Genomic DNA, 26,082 nt, shown 5'->3' on the forward strand with positions numbered 1-26,082 from the left:
ACAGCTTGAAACGATCCGCTCGCTGTTCCCCGTAAATTGTCATCCGCGATTGTTCGTTCCTCCTACGTAAATCTATTACCCGCAACGCGGAGCCTTCGCGCCAGCCAGGTGCATCGTGATGTCTATCCCATAAAGTCCCATAAAATGAAACCAAGTTTGATCAACGTTATGGAACTCGATTTATCGTCCCTATACTCTGTTCGCTTGCAATTCCTATGTTCCACGGCGATAGAACTATCTACTAGTTGATTTTTCTCGTGATTGTGCGATGATACGATAACAATTTTAAGAATTTCTTAATTTTAGAATTAACAATCCTTATAAATTTGAAATAACAAAATTGATCGATGAAATTGATTTAAAAATTGCATCGAATTTTGAAAAAATTAATTTGCTTTTTGCCACATTTCACGTATGTCAATTTAACAGTTTATTTATCTATCCCACTATTTCTAATAATTTTATTTCAAGCGTTGAAATCAGGGCTTGCGTATCATCCTATACAATGTCCTCTCCGACATTTCTGTAAGAAACAACAACTATATTAAGACTCACCAGAAGACAGCTTAGACCTCTGTAACAGCCAAGTCTGTAACGCGAGACGTTCCCTGTGCCTGCAGAAGAACTCCGGCCTGATCCCATGCCTCTTGAGGAACTCGTCGCACTTTCTGAATGCGGCCAAAGCCTTGGCCGCCTCGACCTCGTCGATGTCCGCGAGAACATTCGGGCAGGAGCTTCGTCTCGATGACGAGGAACGCTCCTCGTAAGTCTCGTCGGGCAAGAGCATCCCCATTCCCGCGGGATAGGATCTCCAGGACCACCAGCACCGCTCGACGATCCCCTCGTCTTCCTTTCGACAGCTGTCGTCGGTGTTCACGCCGCTCTGGCAACTTCCAGCTCGCGGCACTCGTCCAAAGCACATATTAATCCCGGCCCTTTGCCTCAGAAAACCGTTTCTAATTGGCCAGGAAACGAGTCTCAAGTTGCTTCACGCAAAAGCTGCTTCTTTTTCTTTTATTCCCTCCGTCTTTCTTGGCCGCTTTTCTTGCGATGTTCGCGGCCCAACAGTTAATTTTCCGCGGCGCGAGTGACGGCCTGCTTCGTCGATCTCACCCCTAGAGCAGAGGGGCGACACGGCCTTAATGAGATTTCATCTCGATTAATAGGATTTCATCGCGGAAGCAGTCGGTCGCCCGAAGCGCGACCTCTTTCACGCGTACCACTGTTGTTGCAGGCATATTGCTTGGCAGATATTTTTTTCCACTTGGCAAGGAAGGTGGCTTCAACGGCGCCTTCGTTCTCGATTTCTCCCAGGTCGCTAATTGAATCGAACACCCGGCGAATCGGTTTATTGGCTACGAAAGCATCCACACCTTCCCTCTTGGATGATAGTCAAGCCTCAAAGATTTCCTCCAGGAGTTGTTCGACTCAGCGTGGTACGTGGCTCGAATTCGAACACATCCGTTTCGTAATCTCCGTGAAATCGATCGTCCACACACCGGTAGATCGGCATCGATCCGGATCACGTCGCAAGCGTTGATACTCGGCTTTCACCCGATTCGACATTTTGCGTCTCAGCTTTGCCCGCTCTGTTCCATGCTTTCGCTGTTGATCGCGTCCAGAACCGACTTTCCAACGGTGTTTCCACGGTACAGGGAGATCGCTTACGTTTCACACACTTCCGCGCCATCGTTCTTCCAGACGAGACGACAGGTCCTCTGGGTGTCCTGGAAAAGGAAGGACGTCGCTTGTGAGCCACAGGTTTAACATCAGAATCTCATGTTTCTCTGTGTCTATCGACCCTTTGTCCTTTTTTTTTTTTTTTAGTTACAAGAAATCATCGTTTGTAATAACTAAACTGTGAGTGTTTATGAATTTTTGATATATACAAATTTGGGAATGCACAGAATGTACGTAGTATGCAGAAATGTATTAAACATTTAAAATATTCGTTAGAGTGTTTAGCGAGGTAAACGAATCTCTTTTATGTTTTCGTTTCTTCAGTTATCACCAATTTGAATTCTACGCGATTCAATTTAAAAAATGCTACAAATTTTGATTGGATGACATTCCGACTCGGATACGCGCCTCTTTTTCCCAGCTGCTGAAAGCTTTTTTTGTTTTCATCGGTGCAGCGATAAAAAGTGTCGTTTCGGTTAATAATAGAACTTTGAATTCCCAGCGTGGAAATTGATACATTTCCTCGTTTATGAGACACGAATAAAACAACGGTATGCTAAGAGTTATAGCGGATATTCATGGGATTATGGGAGACAGCAGTACGATTTAATAGCGCGACCATTTCCATTTTAGAGGGTTGGCCAACAATAAACATATTAACGGTCCCGTTACCACCGTTACAGTAACAATACACGTTTTCATTCAACCCCGACACGTTGACGTATTTTCCAGCATTTGCTCAGTTTTTACACGCCGCGCAATATTCCTTTCACGTTCAATTTCGTCGCAACTGTTAAACCCTTTTTGTACATTTAAAAGGACGCTCATCGATAAAGCATTTTTTTTCTTGTTTTATGATCTTGTTTAGTTAACTCGGTGGATTCTGCCAACGATGATGAGCTTGCGCGAAAGGTAAGTTCGCCAAACTTGTTTCGTCGTTTCCAAGAAAGATTAGCCAACATCGCCATACAGAGAGAATGTAAGACGAACCTAGAACATTAATTAACGAAAACACGCCGTCGATTCGACTGAAAAAGTCTCGCGACAAGCCGATCGGTAGCGTTGACGGTCCTACAACACGCGAACACGCCGTAGCCCTTGGTTAATCCTGCTTAATCGTCAACACACATTATTGTCGTTTATGGAATCTTCTTCGATATCTTAAGAATCGTACACAATAACAGGGATATGTCACTGAAAGTTCTACATTACCTTTTTACCGTATAGCAACATTAAAGTAAGTCGATTTAAAATTAAAAATATTTGCTAGAAAAGATAATTCTAAACAAATTATTATTTTATTATTCCCAGTAATATTTTCCAACACAAAAATTAATTTTAAACCGTCCAGTTTATAATTTCTTAACGTTCAACGAATCGAGCTACTTTCGTGTCGCCCTGTATTAGCAAAGTAACGCAAAATATTTCATCTCTAATTTATTTATTAACCACCGACCTGAAAATTACAGGCTGATTTAGTGACCTATCGTTTCGTACAAATCATTCCTTTTCTATTATTCAAAGATCATCGATAACGTCCAATTAGGCGTACTAAATGCCACTCTCGATTGCCTGATCGTCTCAATCGTCATGTAGGGAAATACCGTTACCTCGATGTTAATCCAGGAGCTGTGGTTCGTTATCGTGCGGAAAACATTCATCAGAAAGTCCCATAGGAGCCGTGATACGTTCGATCGCCGTGTGGACGTCGCTTTAAACCGCGATGCATAAACATCGCGATGAATAAGAGGGAAGGTACGGTGACTCGACACGTGCCACCCACGGTGAATTACAGTATTCGTGGATCCACTCGACGATCCGGGGACCACCGGTAGTTCAATACACGAATAAAGATTGAGATTGGAATCTCCGACACCAGGAAACCGTTCGTTTCATCGAATCGATGCCTTCCTTTGCCTATCTCCCACGAAATCTAACCGGCCAATCGACCGAATCGTCGTAGATCGTCCGAGAAGACCCGACCACGGCCACGGGATCGATTTTTCGTTTGGTAAATTACTTTGGTAAATTATCGTGCGTTGTGAAACAGCAAAAATCTCGTACATAGAATTCATGTATGCATAGATAACAAGTGTGAAAAATATCATCATAATTCAATGAATTTCCTAGAACATGAAGGGACCAGCGGAAAATAGTACAAGCGTCTTGTTTTTTCCAAAACCAGGCAAATACAGGATGACACGTAAGTCTCAGATTTATATGGAAGAAATATGCTACAAGTGTTTTTACTTACGTGTACGCGTATAGTACAATGTTTTAATATTCGAAGACATAACTTTCAACTCTTCGTGTGAATTTGAATAATACTTAGCAATTTGTACTTCTAAAAAAATTTAAGAAAAGATCGAGATTAGAAGAGATTAAGAAAGAAGAAAAGATGATTTAATAAAAAATTTAAGAAAAGATCGACAAATCTTATTTTTCCCTTTTAACAATTGCAAAAATAACTTCGGACTGTTAACGATCGAGGCACATCTTGTGCTCGTGTTGTGCTCGCTGCTCTTCCGTTCGTACATCCGAGTCTCTGACCTCGCCTCTCCTCCACGTCGAAAAGCAGAGCCCGGGGCGACAGCGCGGGAACCTCACGGCCGCCTGATAAATTTACGTCCAATGAGTTTAAAGCGTATTAGTGCGAGATAAATTTCGTCCTTTGCCTTACAAGTCCCGCGGGCGACGAGAGCCAAGATCGACTAGCAGCTAGTTATACTTCCCTCGTGATCCATATTTTCCCTGCCTTGCGATTATTGCGAATCAAAAGGATTCTCTCTGGCAGTAGTGCGCCGCGAAATTCTCCAAATTTTTCACGTGTCGACACGCCTCGAAAGATAAAACAGAGATAAAATCTCAACGACTATCAGAAAATTTTGGGAAAGATAAAACAGAGATAAAATTTCAACGTCTATCAGAAAATTTTCGGAAATACCGCTCTTTGATTTAAAATCCGTGGCTACAAAAAGTATCTCTACATACAATGAAGTTTAATGTTTCATCGGATTCTACATTTCGTTCTCATAGTATCAAATTCTGTAAGAAATGTAATATACTTGAATGTGATTAATTAACATATATGTAATAAACGTAAAAAAATCGAAGATAGATAAAGGCCTCTTTGTTCTCCACTGTCATTTTCCTTTATCCTCAAAAGACAAATTAATTCTGAAATTTAATAAACTATCAGCGTTATACAAGTGCTTTGATACATTTAGAATAAATAGAAATGTAGCGAACCTAATACCCGAAAAAGCCAATATTAGATCCAATATTAGAGCGAATAAAAGTCAAAGATAAAAACTACTCTCTATTATTGCGAAAATTTGCAAATACCAATATCCGGTCCTAATTTTAAACGGCAACTTTAGCGCTGAAGGCGAGGCAAGGTCTCGATTCTCGTAAATCGATACCGGCGCGGCAGTAAAGAGCGAACGAAAGCGCTGGCCACGCGAAAGTTAGTTTAACCGCTCGCCCCCTCTCCCGGAGATTTACCTTAGAACGTAAAGCGCTCGCGATAATTTTATTTCGTCGGCCGTGTAAGCTGTTCAGCGTGTGTCTGAGTGTGCGTGCAAACCGCGCGTGTATCGCGCCGGTCCGGGCATATAATATGCAACGCGGACACCATGCATCCTGCTCTGCACCCTCGTGTCTGCGAGTCGTGGGAGAGATAGATGCACACAGAGAAGAGAAGAAAACGAAGCGGCGGAGGGACGGGAGAAAATGAGCATGTAGAACAACGTGTAAAGCCCGAAAGCTACGGAAATTAAGGAGGGCGAAGGATATTTTCGAGTAGATCCTTCCGATAAAGAAGCGAGAAAGAAAAAGCCAACAACTTGTGTAAGAGTAACGGAATAATCTGACGTGTAGTCTGGGGAATGGTAAAAAAACCGGAAGGTGAAAAGAAACGGGAGACAGAGGGAGGAGAATGGACATCGTCGTGGAAAGTGGCAGGAAAAACGAGCGATACGAGAGAGCATAAATAACTACCTGCGAGGACGAAACAACGAGAAGAACGGGACGATGTGGTTGGCGGAGGAGGAGAAGGGATTAAGATAGCGAAACAAAGGGAAACGAGAGAGAGGTATTCTCTCGTGTCTAAAAGTGGTAAAAGATGGTTGAAGAGAAGAGGAAGAGAAAACGAAACAGGCATCGTAGTGTTGGCGGAAGGGTGGGAACCAACCCGTGGATGGGGGAGAGTTAACAGCGTGTATTTAAGAACGTTCGCGTTACACTCCAGCTTTTAACCGGAGAGACCATTCGTATAGCGCGTTTAAGAAACGCGAACGCATACGTTCTGCGTACGAGCGAGGGCGAGCCTGTGATTAGGGCCCCAGTTGGCCCCTCGGGGCCTTATAACCGCCCACTACACCGGTACTAAGGAAGAAAAGAAACAGGCGAACGAGAGATAGAGGCAACACGAGTTTCAGACATCTTCGCGGGACCGCGTGGGAACGTATCGGCTCGTCTATCATCTTAACCTCCCTCGCGTTGCGTTTTCTCCCTCTGGGAGTATAGGAATGCAGCCAACCCTACGTCCCTGCCGCCTACCGAGTACACAGGGTGATTATAAAGTACTTATCGCACGTGTAGATCGTGTTACCAGGGCCATTCGATCGGATTTACCCGATTACGTTCCTCTTTCGACCAGACGCTCATGTTCATCCTCATCGTCGACCTCTTATCCAACCGGATCGAATGGAATTGTAATTTTAACCCTCCATCCGAAAACGGATTTTTCCGCGCCATACGCGCGCAAATCCCAAATGCGTGTTGGATGTCGAGCACAACCACGTACTTCCGGATTACATAATATTGGAGAGCGTATAAATTACCCTGTCACGTGGGTATTCAACATCGTTCATAAATATTAGGATAATCGAAGTAAATTAAAAAAGGGGATTACCAATGAGAATTTTGAATTCATGGAAAGTAAGGATATAAAATACATAATAAAAGTTTGAGAGAAACTGTCCGCGAGAATTACGGAATAATAAATTAGTAATTTCTGGATGGTTCTATAGATGTTTCAAACTAAATCTTGTTGAGGAAAATTAGAACGATAATTTTTAAATTATTAAATTTCAAATTCAAGTTTAGGTTAAAATTCAAGTTTAGTTATAATATTCATGAACCATGTAACAGTAGACACGATGAGAAAAGTAGTAATACGAACACAGAGATTAATTAAAACTTCAATTAAATACATAATTGATGAGATTAAGATCCCAGTACTAAACACAGTATGATTTCTTTATAGTATAAAGTTTCAAATGAAATAATAATTCTCGACAATTGTACTAAATCCCTATTAATCATTCTGATTTATCTAATTTTTTCATAACACGCTAATATTTATAAAAAGGGATTATACATTGTACATTTTCATCATTTAAATTATTTATCGTTAGCCTGGATTGAATCCAACACGGAAACAAATGAATTTTCTGCAACCGATTAGTTTCTTGATATATTTACAGTGTAATGTATATTTTACTTTTAAACGTTGGCGAATCGATGCCGGACACCGTGGAATTTTCGAAGGTAGTCGAATGTAACGCGCGAAACTCATCAATCAATTTTCCCGCGGCGACCATCGGCCCCTCGTAAATTATACAGAATCGCTGATGCACCTTAATCAGCTCGATAACGCGTCGAACGAGCAGAAATCAATTTCGCCGGTCTACTTTTAGCGTCACCGGTTCTGTTCGCGAGCCCCTGATGGCCAGAGCAATTTTACTCGCGTTCACTCGCGGGCACGCATTAAAAACTTCCACTTAGTGAACTCGTTACGCGAACCAGCCACGGCCTGGCAATTTCGTAACGGTGATACCGAAAGAAGGGAAAGTCCTAGATGGAATAAAACGTTATCTCGCCCCGGCTGCCGTTTTCCCACGTTTATAAACCTATTAAATTAAAACGATACCCAAATTTATTGAACAATCTGACATGGCACATATTTCTATCATCGAACATTTTTATTTTTAATTTCAGCGAGTTTTCAGGGTTTCGAAAGATTTTACAGATTTTCGAAGATTCGACGAATTTTTAAAGATTCCGTCCATGGTTTCAGCGATATTTGAAAGGCTAATGTTTCCAATATTTGAAAAGATGCTTGAACTCACACAGCTGTTGGTCGAAACGAGGCAAAACGCAGGTCTTGGCCCGTACACGCTCAACGTGAGAGGCCACGGAACAAAATGTAGCTGTGTACGTATATAATCAAGCAAAAGAAGAGAAAAAAGAGGAAGTTTGGAAGAGGGAGGAAAGGATCGGTGCGTGAGGCGGGCAGCAAAGTGCCGGGTCGTGTGTTGTACACACTCGGCGTCGATGATGACGTGCTGATGTTACGCTGCTATTACTTAGCATCCCCCAGGCGGTCAGCGGCAGTGTAGGTCACGGAAAGGTTTTCGAAACGCCTCGACTGGAACCAGAGAAACAGAGCTTGGTACCGTGAGAAACGCACTTTGGCATCGTACATGAGAAATACACGAAGAAAATAGTCCTGTTAACTCTAAATTATTTCTATTTTGAATTTTAACAAGTCTTGTGCGTAACACATTGTACACGGTATACGTGATACTTGTTTATTCTTATGCTATATTGTACTGTAGAAAATTCTACTGAATTATTTACGAAGCTTTGTCTATATAGACGAAGAAAGATGTCACGTACAAATATGCGTTATGTAGTATTCAACGTGTTCATAAATCACTGTACTATCAACTATTATCTCGAAACCAAAAATAACGTTGAAAATAAAGATATAGTAAAGAAGTGACGAAATGTGTGAGTGAAAATTAGACTGAAGGTCTCGATAAAAAACATGTTAAACTTACTCTATCTGGCAAAAGAAATTTTTAAAGATTGTACATTGCACTCTTTTGAATATTCTGCGTTAGATATTTCAAAGAATCGAATTTCTCGAAATTTCGATTCCATTGAACATCCGGTTGTAAGAAGAAGCGGCGATATCAAACGAATTCTCATTCGGTTCCTGACGCTCGTAGCCTTAGGATCGGCCCAGTTCCCAACGAAAGAATCTCACGGACATGGGTGGAGTGGGCGGCTCGATTAGTCGAGCCAATAGTCCGTGGGATTAAAAGCTTACAGGCGACGAGCAATTTGTATTCCGTTCGCGGGGTCATCGCCGCGACACGGCTGCCCTTCGAAGAATCTTGGCGCCGCCGTCTGGCGCACACACCAGTCCAAGGACACCCGTTAGATCGCGAACGTGCATCTCTTCCGCGGCCACGGGACCTCTGGAGCTGCCTTGCCGGAACAGGGATTCAACGGATGGCAAAAAAGCTTAATTAAAATTCCAGTCTTGCTAAGTCTGCTCGCGGAAAACGTCGACGAGGCCAAAGAGGGAAAAACGCGTAAAAGAGAGGGAGAAAAGCTCGGTGGCTAGCCCTGCTGTAACAGCGACGCGCGGTGACGTCTCGAGAAAACGCGGAAATAAATAAGCCGCGGCGCACTTGGAATATTTCAAAGGCCACCCTGTTCCCGACGTGCTCGCCAGGCGAGCTTTATTCGGCGAGAACGCAGCGTCTCGTTCGAGAGCTTTTTACCCCGTGCCACCCCCACATCCGCCAACCCTTAGCGCTAGCCCTCTTTCATTAAGTACGCGCGATTCAAACGTGCGTAAACGAGGCTACGCTCTCAAGCCAAGCGGAGACGTTCTTTAATTTTCGATGTCGAACGGTGTCGGCACTGCCAGCTTCTCGCTTTGTCCCTCTACTCGCTTGAACGACACGAGCACGAGCTCTTAGAGACGTCTTTGCGTTAATAAACGCGTGTATTCGTCGCGCGAAATGCATTCGCTGTTTTGTTCTGCCCGTTTCGTTCTATGCCAAGAGAAACGCGTAATCCCGTGTAATGAATGGAGATGGAAGATGTTCAGTCTGCAGACGAAGAAGAATAATTCTATGGATGTAATTTGTGAAACAGAGAATCAAGGAAGAAGTGAAAATCCTATGATGATTCTAGAATGCTTCATGGAAAAGGAAGAAGGAAAAGATTAGGTGAAACGTTCATTTTCTGAAATCGCATACAATGCAAGAGGAGTTAATGGACGAAAAGTATCGTAAAATAATATTTCCTAGGATTCTAGAATCCCTCGTAGAAAGGAAACAGTGGAAAGAATGGAGGAAAAGTTAATAGCCCAACGACGTAAGTTAGCTCGATGATTGTCAGACAACGGGCAACGAGCCTCGTACGAGGACTCTGTGCAGGATGTTCGTATAAGATGACACGTCGATTGAGATTTCGTCTACGGCCCGGATGAACGGCCATTCTCCGCAACAGGTGTCACCGTGGCCAGCGGACCGTTAAAAAATAGAAAACCGCTGACCAGACAGGAGACTTTCCATCGATGCCTGAAAAATCCCCGAAGCCCAATCGGCCAGAAAATATTTTAAGCCGCGGAATCGCGCGTCCCTCGATAGAACCGCAGTCGAGATCGATAGCACTGTCCACGGAAATGAATACCAGACGGATCGAGGTTGGATCCAGCGAAAAATCGCGCAACGAGCCACGTTCCCGCGATCATATTTTACGTAGAGAACGCAAACGCGCTCCGACTGACCAACATCTGGAGGATTTAAAAAACGCACGTAAATTTGCGACAAAACTACGCATGCTGGATCTAATTTTTGCGAAAGATCCAGACACGGACCTCGTACAGTTTCGTTATGCGAAAATTATTGCCCGCAACTTGGCATCAGTTTGTTTCTAGCTCTGCTACTATTATTATTCGGACTTTTAGCCGGATTTCATATATCAAACGTAAATTTGAGAAATGGACTCGGAGAAAAAATGAACATCAGCCGTAGAAGGAGAGATCATCAAGCTCCCTCTTCCATTTTTGGATCGGAGACTCGATGCGAACCCGTGTCGCGTGAGAGAAGAGGTCCAATCCGTCTCTTACGACCACGCATCCCGTCTTCACTCCGAGGAACCAAGTCGAAGAAAACGACGAACCATCGCCATCCAACATTGGACTCGATGCACGCAGACAGCAGAGTCTCCACGAGTCCACGAAGCGCGAATAATTATTATCGGACGGTCGGTAAATTTCGTAGGTCGGCTACCCGCCGCGAAAACCTGAACCAAAGCCAATATGGCTGCCCTGGCCTGGCGAATTTTTCGATATATCTCCCGTGTGGCATGCTTTGTGCCTCTCGCAACCGTGACCTCTCGACCTGCGTTCACTCGGTACACGATGTACCATATAATTAGAGGGTCAGACCAGTGGTGAGGTCCCTCCCTCCAAACTCGACGCTCCCACATCGACGCTGAAAACATCACCAGCTCGCGAAACAGCCTTGGCCTTCCACTGGAAACCGAGCAAGAGAGGGAAAAGAAGATGGAACGAGACAGGTAACGCACGAAAGATCGGCGGCCGGAGATCTTTTATCGTTAATTTATCCATCGAAGATTTCACTTAATTCTTTAATGAGCGAGTACCAGGACGCGCGCGCCAGAGTGTGCACGCACGCATCCCACGAGAAAAAGAAAATATCGGAGGAGGCATTATTGTTCCGGCGTACGGTCTTGTAGCAAGTATTATAACCGTGCGCTTTAATTCGTTGGAGGCTAATTTCACCTCAGCAACGCGATAATAAATTACGATCAAGTCCCGGAGAACTGGCGGATGGGTTCCAACGATAACCGAAGCGTTCGCGAATTTAACTCCGCGACTCTCCTGCGTCTGACGTTTATGACGAACGTTCTGTCAGTGGCTTCATCGTGGCAAAGTCAAGGGGGATGTTTATAAATAATTCAAGAGTTTAGACACGCGAGTAGAAGGGATTAATCAAAGCGACGATAAAGATTCTCGCATTCGTCGTCTATGTTCGTTATCTGAACTAGGATCTACAAGCTGCTACATCCACCGAAAATCGAATGTTCTTTACGGAACTATGGAATTCCTTTGAAAAATCAATGAGACTTGTCAAAATCTCTTCTTTTCAAACGCTAATAGCCTCTGTCAAATAGTACAACCGAAGATCATGTCCTAACACGGTGACGATAAGTATCAATTTCTGTGAACTAATCGAATCCCAAATTTAATCGAAGCCACGTTCGTTCTCCCAGACTTTCTAGTTTCTTATCATCGAAGCGATCTCGGCGAGCGCTCACCTATGATTCAACACCATATTTTTCAAACCTGTGACCGCTGACCTGTGACCAGTGACAACCGTAAAAAGTCGAGACACGTATACAGAGGGACACACGCGACGACGTCGTGTGGCGCGATTCTAGACTAATTAAATCTCGATGTTTCACGGTGTCAGCCAGTCGCACTGGACGATCACGATCTGTCGACCGATAAGCCACGAGCAGAAGGGATTAAGGAAACGCGCTTGACTCGGTGTCCCCTTCGAGGAAACAGCTTCGATAACTAGAAGGCCCGCTTTCCTGCCCGCCAACTGACATACTGATCCTGTCCACCGTACTTGCTCGACGTTAAATTAAAGAACGATGGATTCAAAGCGTATCGAATCTCAATAAACGAAAATAAACCAGTAAATATAATTTCTAATTTTTCGTATTGAAAATAAACACAAAATTTAAAAGTACAAAAGAAAAGTACAAAAATACAGAGAATCTATGTATCGCGCGTAGATTTATACGCGCGTATTTAGCGAATAAAAATCTATATTACATTACATTACATTTCTATATTACAATGCCGCGATTCAAGCCCTAGAAATCGTGAACTATTCAAGTACCAGACGAAACCTAAATTCCAAAGCTTTCTATTTATTCCGCGTGAATAGGAAATTCAGTTTAGTTTCTATCATTCCATTAGTATTCAATTTAGCTTCCACGTTCCTACACTGCGATCGCTGAAATCAAACCCGAAAATCTCGAAGCCTTAGAAATCGCGAACTATTCAAAAATCTACGAAAACTGAATTCCAAAGGCCCGGTGCCCGCAAAACCGTAGTTTATCCTGCATATTGAAATCGAGAATCATTCACTTGGAGAATCGAGGACGATCAACGATCGAGGGAACAAGCAGCCTGTGCTACCGCCTTTGCAAACGCGCGGCCTTAAAACGACGATGCCACGATAACGATACGTATGGGCTCCGGCTAGCTTAAACGTCTACCTATCCCGCTCCCAGGCCGAGAGGATACGTGTACGAGCGCATCCTGGTACACGGAACGATGGCTAGCAGCCGCTAGCACCGACTCGGAGAAAAAGGATAGAAGGAAATGAAGGAGAAAGAGAAGACGCGGCCACGGTGCCTATTTACCAGCCCCATATTTACACGCGTACACCAACAGAGAAGCCCGTACGTACTCACGGCCCTCTCTTTACCGGCTAATCTCTCATCTTAGATCGCGTCCGACCGGCGCACGAACCTTAGACTCTCGCTCGCAATTATCGCAACGCCGATATTCGGCTTCAAAGGATATCGGGGAAAGGACGAGCACGGAGAATGTCGAAGATCCTCTTTCTATGGAATGAGAAACGTCCTAAGCGTCCAACTACACGCTGCACTGAAAGAGATTCAAACCGATCGTACCCACGACGTACGTAGCAATTGAACATCCAAGACGAAAGGCTGAATCGGTGATTGGGAATTCCGAATGAGAATACAACGTGTTATTCCGTTTTAGGTCGTTAGAAGTCCCGAAAGGATTATAGGCTTTAATCACCGAGCGATCGTTAAGTTTGGTCGATTAAGGCATCTCTTGGCTGTCACCCATCGAAGATAGGAGACGTCTCGTTTTTCGACCGGACACCGATGCTCGACATCTTAATGGAGTTTCACAAGTTTTTCTTGTACGAAAGACGCACGCTGCACGGAAGTGAAAGAGAGGCAGAAGAGGCGATACTTCTCGGCGGCTGTGTAGTAAAAAATAACGAGGACGGGGAAGCCGGAGCCCGGAGAAAAGGGCAGAGAGAATTATCGGTGTAATTTGTACCGCTTCCTCCGCGAGAGGCCGAACCGTAAAGTAACTTCGACCGTTTGGAACGTGACGTATCGCGGCGGGAAGTTTCAAGGAGCGCGGGAACCGTTGATAAACTTGTGTTTGGATGATCGTCGAACAAATGGGAAACGGGTGGCATTGGAGAACGGTAGAGATCCCGGGCTGGCAAGAGGCGCCGCTTAAAGTCAAGAACGTGCAACCGACTATCCAGCAACCGACGTCGCTTATTTATCTCTACGGTGGATCTGTGACGAGGGTTGCTTCGAAACAGCTCTTTTCCCCAAAATTAATCGAACTACCGTGTTTCTCTTCTATTTCAACTTCTATAAAGAAATAGTTAAAACGTTCTTCGTTCGACCCATGTGAAAGTCAATCCCCAGAAATCGACATTTCGAAATCCTAATGATTCTTGATTGTCGATTACTCTCTTCTCTTTCTTGATTGACAACGATGACACGAATTCCGTCATACGACGTTCCTGCTGCATCATTCGTTTCGAAAGAGCGATGTACCTTAACCAACGTATCAAGAACAGACTCGCCTAAAAGAGTCGAGAAATTATCGCATGTATATCCATCCAATTACGTCTAATTGCCCTAGAACAACGTCTAACCATGTTCACCAATAGCAGGGTTAACGAGTCGCGCGTAAATTTCAATTCTGACCCCGTCTTCAGCCACATTTTACCATCCTCGATTCCCCTCGGAAGTACAGTAAGCCATGGCTTTAAAACCGACAACCCCCACGGTGGGTCGTGTGATGCATACACACACGCGTGCGTGCACAGTGCACGTGCACCATCGTCGTCGCGCTCGTAACCCCCCTTCCTTCACCAACCCCTCCCCGTGTTACGTACTCGCTAATCTACCATCTTAGATCCTTAACTGCATTTGCATTCGAAACACGACGATGTAACGCCGACAATTACGAGACACCAGAATTACCGCGCCGCAATTGTAGTAATTATCACTGCCGTGTGCCCCGCAGCGTCGTGAGATCGAGGGGGTGGGCCGGCAATGATTTGTCCGTTTTCGGCAACCGGACATTTGCATGCCGACCCGTTTCCTTCGCCGTTCGTTGGCCCCGTAAGCTCTTCACTCCCACGCTGATAAAACCTCGCGGAATGTGATACCGATTCATTTCCAAGAGATTAAACAAAATGTGCAGCACGCGAGGAAAAGACGACAAGTCTATTTATACTTAATTTTTTTATTGAAGCTCGATCTCGTTCGAACACGAAAGTATAAAAAACTTTACTTATCACGTTTTCTCTCTGTAGACTTTCATTGGATTATAACCGCCTCTTATACGAAGGCCATAGTTAGAATTAGATTACAGGTGTTTACCATTTTTACCTGCATACGTGGCAATTGTAAATATGCAAAAATGTACAAAGTCTCAAAATCGAAATACATTTTGCGTTTTATTCGGAGGACAAGATATAGTTGAATTAAAGTTCCACCGCTTTATCAATGTCGGGAAAACGCGAATTTAGGGCGAACCGACGTGAGAAGGGGAGCACCGGATTCCGGCAGTCGCGAATCGAACGAGTCAGACGTCGATATGCGTAGGCCGCGAATGTAAATTAACATATTTCGCGTGTTTCACATTTCGAGCCATTCGCACTACATTTTTTATTTGTCTTTCTTCCCGATTATCGCGTTAATGTTATTTCGAAACTATTCATGGTAATTCGTCAAAGATGTTTTATATCATTCTTTGTTTCTTTAGTTTTTATTATTATTCTTTATTTTATTTATTACAGTATTTATTATTATTTATCCGTATTAGAATACAACATATTAGATATAGAATTTATTTATTATAGTATTCATTATTATTTATCCGTATTAGAACATCCGTATTTTTAATTAGGAGATTTAAGAAGAACGATGGATAAGGACACCCTGTATGGCGTTGCAATGCGAACGCCCGTGCCGGTCTATGGGGCACGAAAGGACAAGGTTAACATAGAAAGGGGTGGTCATGCCTATTGTATTGTAATACTGTTTAAACTCGGCCAGGTAATAGGGCGTGCTTACAAGTATTTAGAATGTAACGGGTGTCCTGATCGCAGTTGACCAGCCGCCAGAGTTCCACGCAGTCTCCTACAAGCGTAATCTGCCGTGAATCTCCCGTCGTTTCTCCTGCAAGAGAGCATGCCTATACCGAATAAAGAAGCGGCCGGTAACAAAGTAGAGAAGCAACGGGGACTGGATAGTAGCCGCGTGATCGCATCCTATTATACATATTGTTGTACGATCGCAACTATACCGGGTGAGATCGTTAGAACTTGTTAATTCAATAGAGAATTTACGTGAGGAGAGCGGAGAATGGAAAGATTTTGATCGTACGTTAAATTCAACACAGAGATAATCTAGTAAGCGTAGAATGCTTTGTTCTAGCACTTTGCTAAACGAAGAACGTTTTAAGATCAAGACAGAAACATCGTTGAAATGGAATTCAGCAAATCGTGATAACTTCAGCTTATTTACCTCTACCTTTCGCTTTGATTGCTTTAATACAAGTTCCATACGATGACTAGGGAATCATCGCCAGCTCTAGTGTTGAAAGGTCGAATGAGAACGATCAAAATCCACTTGAAATTCTTACGATCGAAAGTCAATTTAAATAGCAATCTCGAGCATTGAAATTACGTTGGAAGATAACGAGCCATCCGATAACATTCATTCCAGCTACGCAACACTATAAATCCTGGCCGTGTCTCCAAATTACCGGAACGTCTAAAACGCGCGTTTACTTTCTCAGATTGCTCAATTTCGCGGAAACCTTTCATTAGCGGCGCGAGCGCGCCGGCCATCCTTCAAGCTGCTTCGCTTAATGCCCGTCAAGATATGACAGTTCCACGTCAAAATTAATCCCGTGACCCCGATTACATATTCCCCGGGCGAGGCTATCAGAGTCCGCCTGCGAGTCGCGTATTCCTTCCCGACGAGGAAGTAATTTCTTTTGTTCATGTACCGGGTGCCCCACGGATGAGGAACGGCCCCACAGATCTTTCGTAACGAACCGAAAGGCCTTTATGGTTTTTCACGCGGCGAATTCCCTGCCCCGGTCGTAAAGATAAAGCGTTAAGTGCGGTTATTAAGATGTGCCATAGTTCCATTATGAATTCCCCGCGTACCGCCACGCTCGTGTCCTCTTCACGGTCCCGTTCTTGTCCTCCTCCTACACTCCCGGCTTAAACTTTTCCCCGGTTACAACGACTGACTCGGGGAAAAAAAAGGATCCTCCTTACAAATTACCGCGCCATCGCGAAACGAAACGGTTCTCGCGTTCAACGAACGAGGATTCGAATCAATATCGTGGTAGAGGCAAAGACAAGATAACTCGAGGGTACGATAGCGGTGATTAACAGGGAACATCATGAATTTCAAATCACGATGATTCATGACGGAGGAACCGACACCGTTACTCTGCGCCATGATCCCCCGACGATTTGCGAACAGGAAGAACTATAACCAAGGATCACGATGGAACTTCATATTCTACTGCAGTTCCTTGATTATCCAATTAGTGTTACGTATGAAATATTTCGTTTTTGCGACTATAAGGATATGTGTAATAAATGGTAAATTGTTCTTGGCTGTCCAAATGATCATGAAATACATAGACGATTACATAGCGTTCGTGTCACGGAATTCTTCCCATCCCCTACTTCTGCAGTTAGACAATTCATACGATTTGAATGCCATCGAGAAGGTTTTAAGTCTGCTAAAGGTGTAATACTTCTCTGTATTTATCTCTTGATCACCGCGTTATTTGTTTCCAAGAAATATATATTCAAGATATTCGAGGACATGAAAGAAAACGGGAGAGAGAAATATATGTTATTAACCCTCTATAATAATCGAATTTTATCTCTTAAGAGAGAAGAACGTCTAATTACCTATAATTTTTTATTCGGATTTAAAAGTTAAAAACTGATCATTTCTATAAGCAATACTAATCGCAAATACAATGGTACAGTGATACGCTAACGAAATGGAAATTTAGTAATTAATAAAGTTTCCTCGATGGATACTCTGATCGGTGTCTTTCAATTTCATCGAAAAAGCAAAAAATGTTAAAGGACAACTGGTCTTGATTCAACAGCAGAGGCTTGTAAATCTGTTCGGTTTTTTTTTCGCGAAGGAAAAATCGTGTGAATTTAATGACATGAACTTGAATTCCGTTATTTCTACGCGGTTATAAGGCCGATCGTTTCCACAGCACGTCGCAGTCCAAGAGAACAATTAAAATTCTCCGACAGCGACGGCGCAAGATCGAAGCAAGGAACGATAACAAGTTTGAACGCGTCGCGCGTGAAAACCATACGATTCGTGCAATCCCACGAGAGCCGGGTAATGTTCGCAAAAAGCTAACCTCGCTTCCTCGAGAAAATATCTTAAGTTTCGCCTCGACGCGGCGCGGCGTCTGGTTTGATCCTCTTAAAGGCTGGTTTCTCGCCCTGCCCTTGCTTCCATCGTTTCAACACGCTTCAAATCACCATTAACTATCATCAAACATTCTTATTAAACATCTGATGGATCAACAAATTCCAGAAAAACAACAGCGTTCGAATTTAAAACTCCGTATTTTTCTAATTCCCAATCCTCAATGACCGTTCAAAATCTGCCGATATTTCCAATTCAAAGGCGCGCAAAAATGCATAGTATGCGCGTAACTACAAAAAGCTAAAAAATATATCCAAAGTATAGTACCTCTTGTAATATCTAGTAGATGAAACAATTTTCCATCTAGGCTCCATTTTTTTAAATTACATCCACGAGAATATGAATTTGCATAAATATCTGGAAAAAAATAGCGCGGAAACTCGCGAACGGGACACGGGTCGTAGCGATCGATCCGCGGAGAATGTAACGACAACGATCGATACAGAACTAAAGACTGGTCTGGATGAACTGGAAAGAATCGTAAATCGAGCGAGTGAATGGGATTCCATCGGTTTTCCTCGAACGAGCATTGCGCGCTGGTTAATTGTGACGGATTAGAAATTCAAATGACGATACCGTGCGGCCGTAAAACCGGCGTAAATGAGTTGGAAGAGCAGCGAAAAGTGTCGGTAAGTACAGGGACAGATGTAATTCAGTGGGTCCGGCGTCGAAGGACACCGCGCACACGCTCCTAGGATACCGATATCCTTCGCGCACTTGGTGGCGCGGTTGAATATAAGTCATGAATTAAAGATCAGTCGGAAGGGGATTCTAATTAGCTGGTACACGTGGAACCGGGATTCCTGGCGCACCGTGAAAACGTATCGGTTTAATTGGAAAGAAGTTAAGCGTCTTTCAGCACCGCTGATCCGTCCGAGGCTCGAGCTATTTCGAGACAACGATACTTTACTGAGACCAGAAGAGACTTCGTCTAATTACCAACCAGCTCTTCCGAAAGACGGAACAAAAAAACTGTTGAAAAATGTTCCTCCCACGATCGAATTTAATATCGCCCGAAGAGGAATATCGGCGGTCCGATAACTTCTACGATGAATTCTTGTCTCTGTAAAAGGTGCACTATCGGCCGAAACTATTCAAACGCCGGTGCCTTTCGATAAGAATTTAATTTAATTAAAGAAATTATGCATGAATCGAACTGCACTGATTTCGTTCCTTAGATATATTTATCATAGCTATGTATAGTGGAATGCAATTCAAATAATTTTTTTAAATCTCTCCCTAAAATTTGAAATCCAAATTCATGAAAAAACTGACGTTATAATGGTACAAGGCAATGGTATAATGTATAGGGAATAATAAGACATATTACTGTCAAAATATTTAACTCATTTCTAATTCAATAGATAATCTCAATTTGCAGTTCGTTCACTCTATAAATTTTCAATTAATTTGACAGTTACGAGTTAGTAACATACTGCTACTACAGGTCGAACGAAGCATCCGGATTCTTATGAACGGTAGGCGTATAGAGACATGTGGCGCGTTTCAGCGGACTCGTTTTTGCAGAACAAGAATCGTTCGACTCAATTTGGCGAGGAAACGATCCACAGTTGCCCCACGAATGACCAATCCTATTGATTCACCGTTATTTACTCCAATTCTTGCTCGCGTTAAACGTACAGGGCACCACTTTATATTAAGTAGAATTCATTGTTTGCCTTTCGAAGAAACAAACGTAATCGGTCGTTATTCCGTAGAGCCATTTATCGTTATTATCTGTAAGAAGAACATGTTCATCCTTTAACAGCATGGAAATGAAACGTGAAAGCACAAAGGTGTCGGAGGTTTCGTTAACGACCGCGATTCCCAATGCAAATCGTCCCAGAGGAACGCGACTAGCCAGGATTCGCGCGGACGTTTATTACGAGCAAAGGTGACACTAGAATGGACCACGGTGGACGTGGCTTTTTGCCACATCGTCGCCGTCTCCACGCGGTCTGTTTCCTTGAAAGGATTAGGAACGTGTCGACGATCCCGGTTTTTGCCACAACCGCTCGCGTAGTGTGGAAATATCGCGCTGGAAAGAGGAACCATTTCGCGGTTATTCTCGACTATGAACTCGCCTGAGCCTGACGTAAAAGCTCGGCCGGCGGTGTACAGTTCCCCAGACGCGATAAAATTCATCAAAGTGGCCGAACCCGTTCTCTAACGAACACGTGGACGTTCAATATTTCCCTCGACATTGTTGCACGCGGTACGAATACGGTTGCTTTAAAGAAACGGGAGATTCCTCGAGACGTTTCTATTACAACATCTACCTTGTTACGTTCTTCCGCGTCGTGACCGTGTGTAATAAAACTATCCCGCACAATAAAACGGTACAGAAACAAAATTACAAGAGCAGGCCAGACCATTGAGGAAGACAGGACAATGTATTTCCTCTCAAAGCACAACATAAAATGCCTATGAATTCGCGAAAAAACTTACCCGCTATCGACTCTCGTAACTTGTAGCTTATTCTCTTTCCGCGATTGATCGTAAACTACATAAATATCGTTAAAACACAGTAGACTCGATCGATACTAGAGCGAATTCCATAGGAAAAACAAGGGTGAAAGAAAAGGGGTAGGAAACTTAGGCAAGACACGTAACGAAGAGGAGAAGTGCGGCTGTTGCGCAAGTTTTTGTATCCGTTCCCTTCGAGTATCGGCTTGTTTTTGCGGCAATCGACGAATTACACGATTCTATTAAAGATAGTAACAGTCACGGATACGATTCTCGTCTATCCACCTCTTTCTGTCTCTTTCCATGTTGCGTTCGCATCGATTCGTTTCCCCCGCGACTAACGCTGTTCGTGACCGTTCACCGCCAACCCATACGGGTTTCACGGTCATGAGGTCTTATCTTTCTTAAACGCTCCTTTCTCCTCCGCCTGCGCCGATGGAACCCCGTCACGCCGGCGGGTATCTAGTTTCGTACTACTTCGACGCGTTTAGCCTTGATGGGGAAGCCGAGTAACCGAGATGATACGTAAAAGATAGAGGTGAATTGCAGACACGTCCAGGTGATTCCGGATGAATCGTTGCCCCATTGATGGATGCGGCTCGTTAATCAATAACGCATAGAACGCGTGAACAAGCAGAAAATTCTACCAGGAGGCGTACAAGGGAAGAACGCGTTAACGAGGATTACATTCGGATCGTGATCACTGATATCGATTCGCTTTACAATTTTTACTCACTTGTTCTTGGAAGTTTTAGAAGCAAATTCATTCTGCGTAAATCCTTTCTTTGGACTGCTAAGACCCAGATAGTGAAGGAAACTAGTAAATGCTACTCGATTTTTATGGAAAGCTTTCCTTGTCTATCATCGAATTAATCGCAGATGGAAGGGAAGATTTCTGATTAAACTCGCAGCTCGAACCGCTTAAGGAATCCCACGATACCGAAACGTTCTTAGAACTTGAATACTGTTGAATTACTCGGCCGAGGATAGGATTGTTGCTACTACTTACTCGGCAAGCAGTATCCTGCAAGTCACGTTGCTCTTTCATCAACAGAATGGGGAAATACATAGAGAAATCCTTGAGACGAAGTAGTAAAACGACGAGGCCGCGTCAATCAAGAGGAGGTACTCGAAGCACGCGCCTTTTAAATCTTCGTTTCGCCTGCGACCAATTAAAAACTGTGATTCTAACTTGCGACCAGAGTGGATATAGAGATCTGTCTAGAGAGAACTGTCGAGTAGTGGGAAATTGGTAAAAATAATATTCATAATATATTAAGAATGCTTTAACTTATTAATCGGGTCGTTCCTTAACCACAGACTTTCTAATTATACAGTAACGACCGAATAAGTAAAGATCGTATAATTATGAAGTGAAAAATCAATAAAGAAGAATTATTTCTAAGAGATGTGATTCGACAATTTATGATTACATTTCCAAATAACTGGATCCTTCGCTCAAAGCTAAGAATCAAAGAGAACGAGTTGATTCATCTTTCTCGATGAACAACTTAAACGATCAAAGATTCTTGGCGAATTTCGTAAGAAATCATAAAGCGTTGAAGACAGCCAATAATAACCTCGACGAAACAAGAATCTTCCCCGCGAGGTGCTGGTTCGATTTCCACTTACATTTCTCGTAACCCAATACCGTCGCGTTCGATCTTATCCCCCATGTCCTTTAATTTCCTACGCAGCGTCATTACGTCGTCGATCGCGACGGAATTCCAGTCGATCGACAGAAATAAAACGAGGAAAAGAAAAGAGGACGAGGCAAAAGTAAAAGAAGAAGGGCAGGGGGGAGGTGAGAGATATCGAGAATGGAAAAACGCAGCGACACGGAAGGGATTCAAATGAACTGGAAATCGAGAAGGCGCGATCTCGAATATTCTCGACGTTTCTCGAGAAACTGTCGATCCTCTCCGGCTGTCCCCGTTACTCGTCTAAGTTGCACGCGAACCAAGAAAATCTGGCGATAATTAATCGACCCTACTCCACGATACTCGAACCTCCCCGGAGGAGACGGTGCTCGACGTCGGCTAATTGATCGCGATCCGCTGTTCTTTGATTGATCGCTTAATCGACCGGAGTGAAAAAAAAGGAGAGAGAAATAGGAGACCAACGGAGTGGAAAAAATTGGAACACGCTAAAACCTCGATCGCAAAAGTCCTCGACGAGACAAGGTGTACGCGACTATACATATACGTATGTACCCTACGTTCATCTCGAACGCGAATCTTTGTTTAGGAGTTCGATGAACGAGACTGCAGCTCCGAGAGGACTGCTGGTGCATTGGAGTAAACGGAAATAATTATTCCAGCTTTTCGACGTCCCGGGTCATGTCGACAACGATTATTGACAAGCGTAATTTCCGTTATCGTTCGTCTATTAATTAGACCGCACCAGCGTGGTTTTCCCGTTTGTCGTTATTTGTCGGCAAATATGTTGAAACGTGTCAACAAACGGTAATAACGTTCGGGATTGTTTCACAAATTCGAAATTAATGATAATTTCTTGAATGAAAGAATACATATATATTATAGCTACGCTGGAAATAATTCGATTTATCGGAATTGATACAGAAATTTTCCAAGCACCGGGCTAAAAGCACCGTTATAGTTAGGAGTAGATTGAAAATGCCACCTGTCGAGTAGGGAGAGAGGGTGAAGATTAATTCGTTTAGGAAGTCAGGTGAACCGGAATCAAGGGTTCGCCTGACTTCCTAAGGGAGAGGAGAAATTTCGATGAAGGTTCGATCGATGCGTTAAACCTGAGAACAAGAAGCTACCGGCGGCATAGCAATGCGATTTCATGTTTCGAGTTATTACATTCGAACGACGTGAGACGATCGTTTCTGTACTGGCAAATTGTGCATGTACTAAAATCCAATTGCGCCGATGCACGACCGTAAAATATACATGGAATGGCTTCAAACGTTTCCTGTAACCCGTCCACGATCCCTAATTTTCCACAAATATAATCTGTCTTTCTGTTAGAAAACCGAATATCCAGCCAGACTCTACGATACCTCTTTCCTATCCTAAAATTGTTTAAAAGCTTGTATTTGGAGATGTATGATATGCTTTAGAATATAAAAATATATAAATCTAAAGCAGAATGAACTCGCAAAGAGAATCAAAATTATTAACAAAATATTAAAGAAACCATCTTTTCTCAAAATGTTGATTGGCAGACTTGTGCTATTTTAGAATTCATGTCTCTTTAGAATTGCCCTCTTCAATAAGTAAAAGCACGTTTTAAGGAGGATCACACTCGAAAGAGCGATCTTAAGATACATACTCGAGTCAAGATATGTTTGTACTGAAGATATTGGTACTAAAAGATACTCCTACACGCATGGTTCGATCAAGACTAACGCAAGAGGAACGACAGAAAAGGGGACGAATCCGTGAAGTAGACTGATCCTCGCCGAGCAGTCTCGAGGCTTAGTGTCAACAATGATATGACGTGATATGCAAATGGAAGATCATTCGAAAGAGAACGATACGTGGCCACCTAATGAATATTTACTCGCGCTTGAAGACACCGAAGTACGGCTACGGATATCGGGGCAATCCGTACGACGATTAAACGTATAATTTTCGAATTAAAGTACCGATCAAATCGTTAAACAGTTGTCCCATGCAAATGGAAGGTATACGCCAAGTAATGGTCGCTCTTTGATCGAACTACCTTTTGCTCTTACCTTTACTTTTACTCTTTTGGTTCTACTTTTCTACATTCACTAATAACCTCGTTTTCATCGAATTTTACAATAAAAGTTTATTATATGACAAATAAAATGGCTTTGAATGTTTTAAGGAAATCTTTAGCATAAAAGTAGAAGAAGAAATTACGTCGAGCAACGATGATTCTCTCATATTCTTCTCAAACATAAGAGATTTTCTATTTTCTTTCTTCTAGAAGATAATGCAAGGTACGCAGTACTGCAATATTTTAATAATGAATCTTTACGTAATTTTTTAGATAGAAAAGATATTTAAACTCACCTCGGTTGTAACATCCGACAATTAATCCAACAAGTCGTCCAACTCGATTTCCATCAAACACTGACACAATCACGTCCCAAAGATCACCTCAATTGCCAGCATTGAAATCACCGACATCGTCGAACCCCCAGCTTCGAATGCCTGGGCACGTAAACCGAATACTTGGAGTATACGAACTAGCCTCGCGTTAGCGACCGTTTAACACGGACAATTATGTTAACCAAGGAAGCGAGGTTAATCGTCGTTCTCCATTGTTTGCTAAAACAAAACGTGGAAGATCGCGCGCGAGCCTCCTTTCTCGCGACGTTCCCTCTACCCTTTTTCGCTGGTTCCGGACCGTTAATCCATCACGGTTCACGGCGTCGACGAGAGAGAAAAGCATCCGTGACAAATCGAAGATGGTGCCAGCCGCGAAAGAAGTTGCATTAATTTAACACATGTTCCTCTAGGTCCGATTGCACGGTGACAAATACGGCACGACTTGACTGTGAAAAAGCCACGAACAGGAAGCAACCTCCCACGACGTAACCACGTGCTAATCCTCCAGTGAAAACCGGTGCTTCCAACTAATCTTCAAGATCTTGCAAACGGTATGACAGAAAGACTGATTAAAATCTCCAACAAGTATCTTCCGTCTTCGAACGATCTGCAGTTTAATTAATTTAACAAATTAAAGACGTTGTAAGATTTCCAATGTAGGAGAATACTCGTCTTTTACGGAAAGAAGAGTATGTGAAAGACTCGTTAATTAATTGTACCACGTGCTTCTTCGAGTTTCTGGTCCCCCGACGCTCTCGCCGTCAGGTGCACGTCGCGGTGTCAAGGTAACCACGTGCAAACGAGACGGCAGGACCGCTGTCGCCTCGAATTACACCGACTTCACTCCACTTTCCTGACTCCCATTCCACCAGCTCCTCGATGTTTTAATTCAGTACCACTGACCACCTTTTCAAATAACACTGTTTGACAGTCTCACCACGTCGAAGATATCGATCTCTGAAACACAAACCTTTCGCGTTAATCGAAAACGAAAGATTCACGGATTCATCCTCGAACCTCTAATCGGCAGACGTAAACGATTATCGACGACACCATCAAACGAACTCGGCACGTTTCTTTTATCCTTGTACGAAGTTTCACTCGTGATCGAACACAGACTAATTTTTTGATCAGATCCACTGGAACTTGCCGATTTCGTTTAGGAACGCACGGATCGAACGAATGCCACCTAAGTTCCGGAAGAGACGCGTGCACGTACCGGCGCGTTACTTCATCGAGTTGGAAGAATAGCAAAAGAGGTGGAGTGGACGTGGTGTTCACCAGCGAGTGGTGGTGAAGCGATGCTGGCCGCGACGATGCCGCTGGGTGGTGGTGGTGGTGGTGGTGGTGGTGGATAAGAAGAAGAAGAAGGAAACACAAGAGGAGGTGTGCTTGGCGCGATCTAGCCGAGAGTGGTACCAGCGGCCACTGAAGAAGAAGTGGCGTGTGCGGATCGCACGGCCGGGTGAAACGA

The 26,082-nt window shown here is 43.5% G+C and overlaps 1 protein-coding gene across 1 annotated transcript in view; it reads right to left on the bottom strand.

The window, feature by feature from the left end:
* LOC117205130 (unconventional myosin-IXb) overlaps positions 1-26,082 on the bottom strand; it is a 90,339-nt gene that overhangs the window by 58,054 nt on the left and 6,203 nt on the right. Inside the window, exons 2-4 of the mRNA XM_033443238.1 lie at positions 25,328-25,565; positions 24,570-25,215; positions 556-1,727 (exon numbers count right to left, since the gene is read on the bottom strand). Coding sequence (XP_033299129.1) covers positions 556-922 — 367 coding nt within the window. The 5' untranslated portion in view covers positions 923-1,727; positions 24,570-25,215; positions 25,328-25,565. The remainder of the gene's footprint in view (positions 1-555; positions 1,728-24,569; positions 25,216-25,327; positions 25,566-26,082) is intronic.

The sequence above is a fragment of the Bombus bifarius genome, unplaced genomic scaffold, assembly GCF_011952205.1.
Source record: "Bombus bifarius isolate JDL3187 unplaced genomic scaffold, Bbif_JDL3187 scf7180000007987, whole genome shotgun sequence".
NCBI classification, from domain to species: Eukaryota; Metazoa; Arthropoda; class Insecta; order Hymenoptera; family Apidae; genus Bombus; species Bombus bifarius.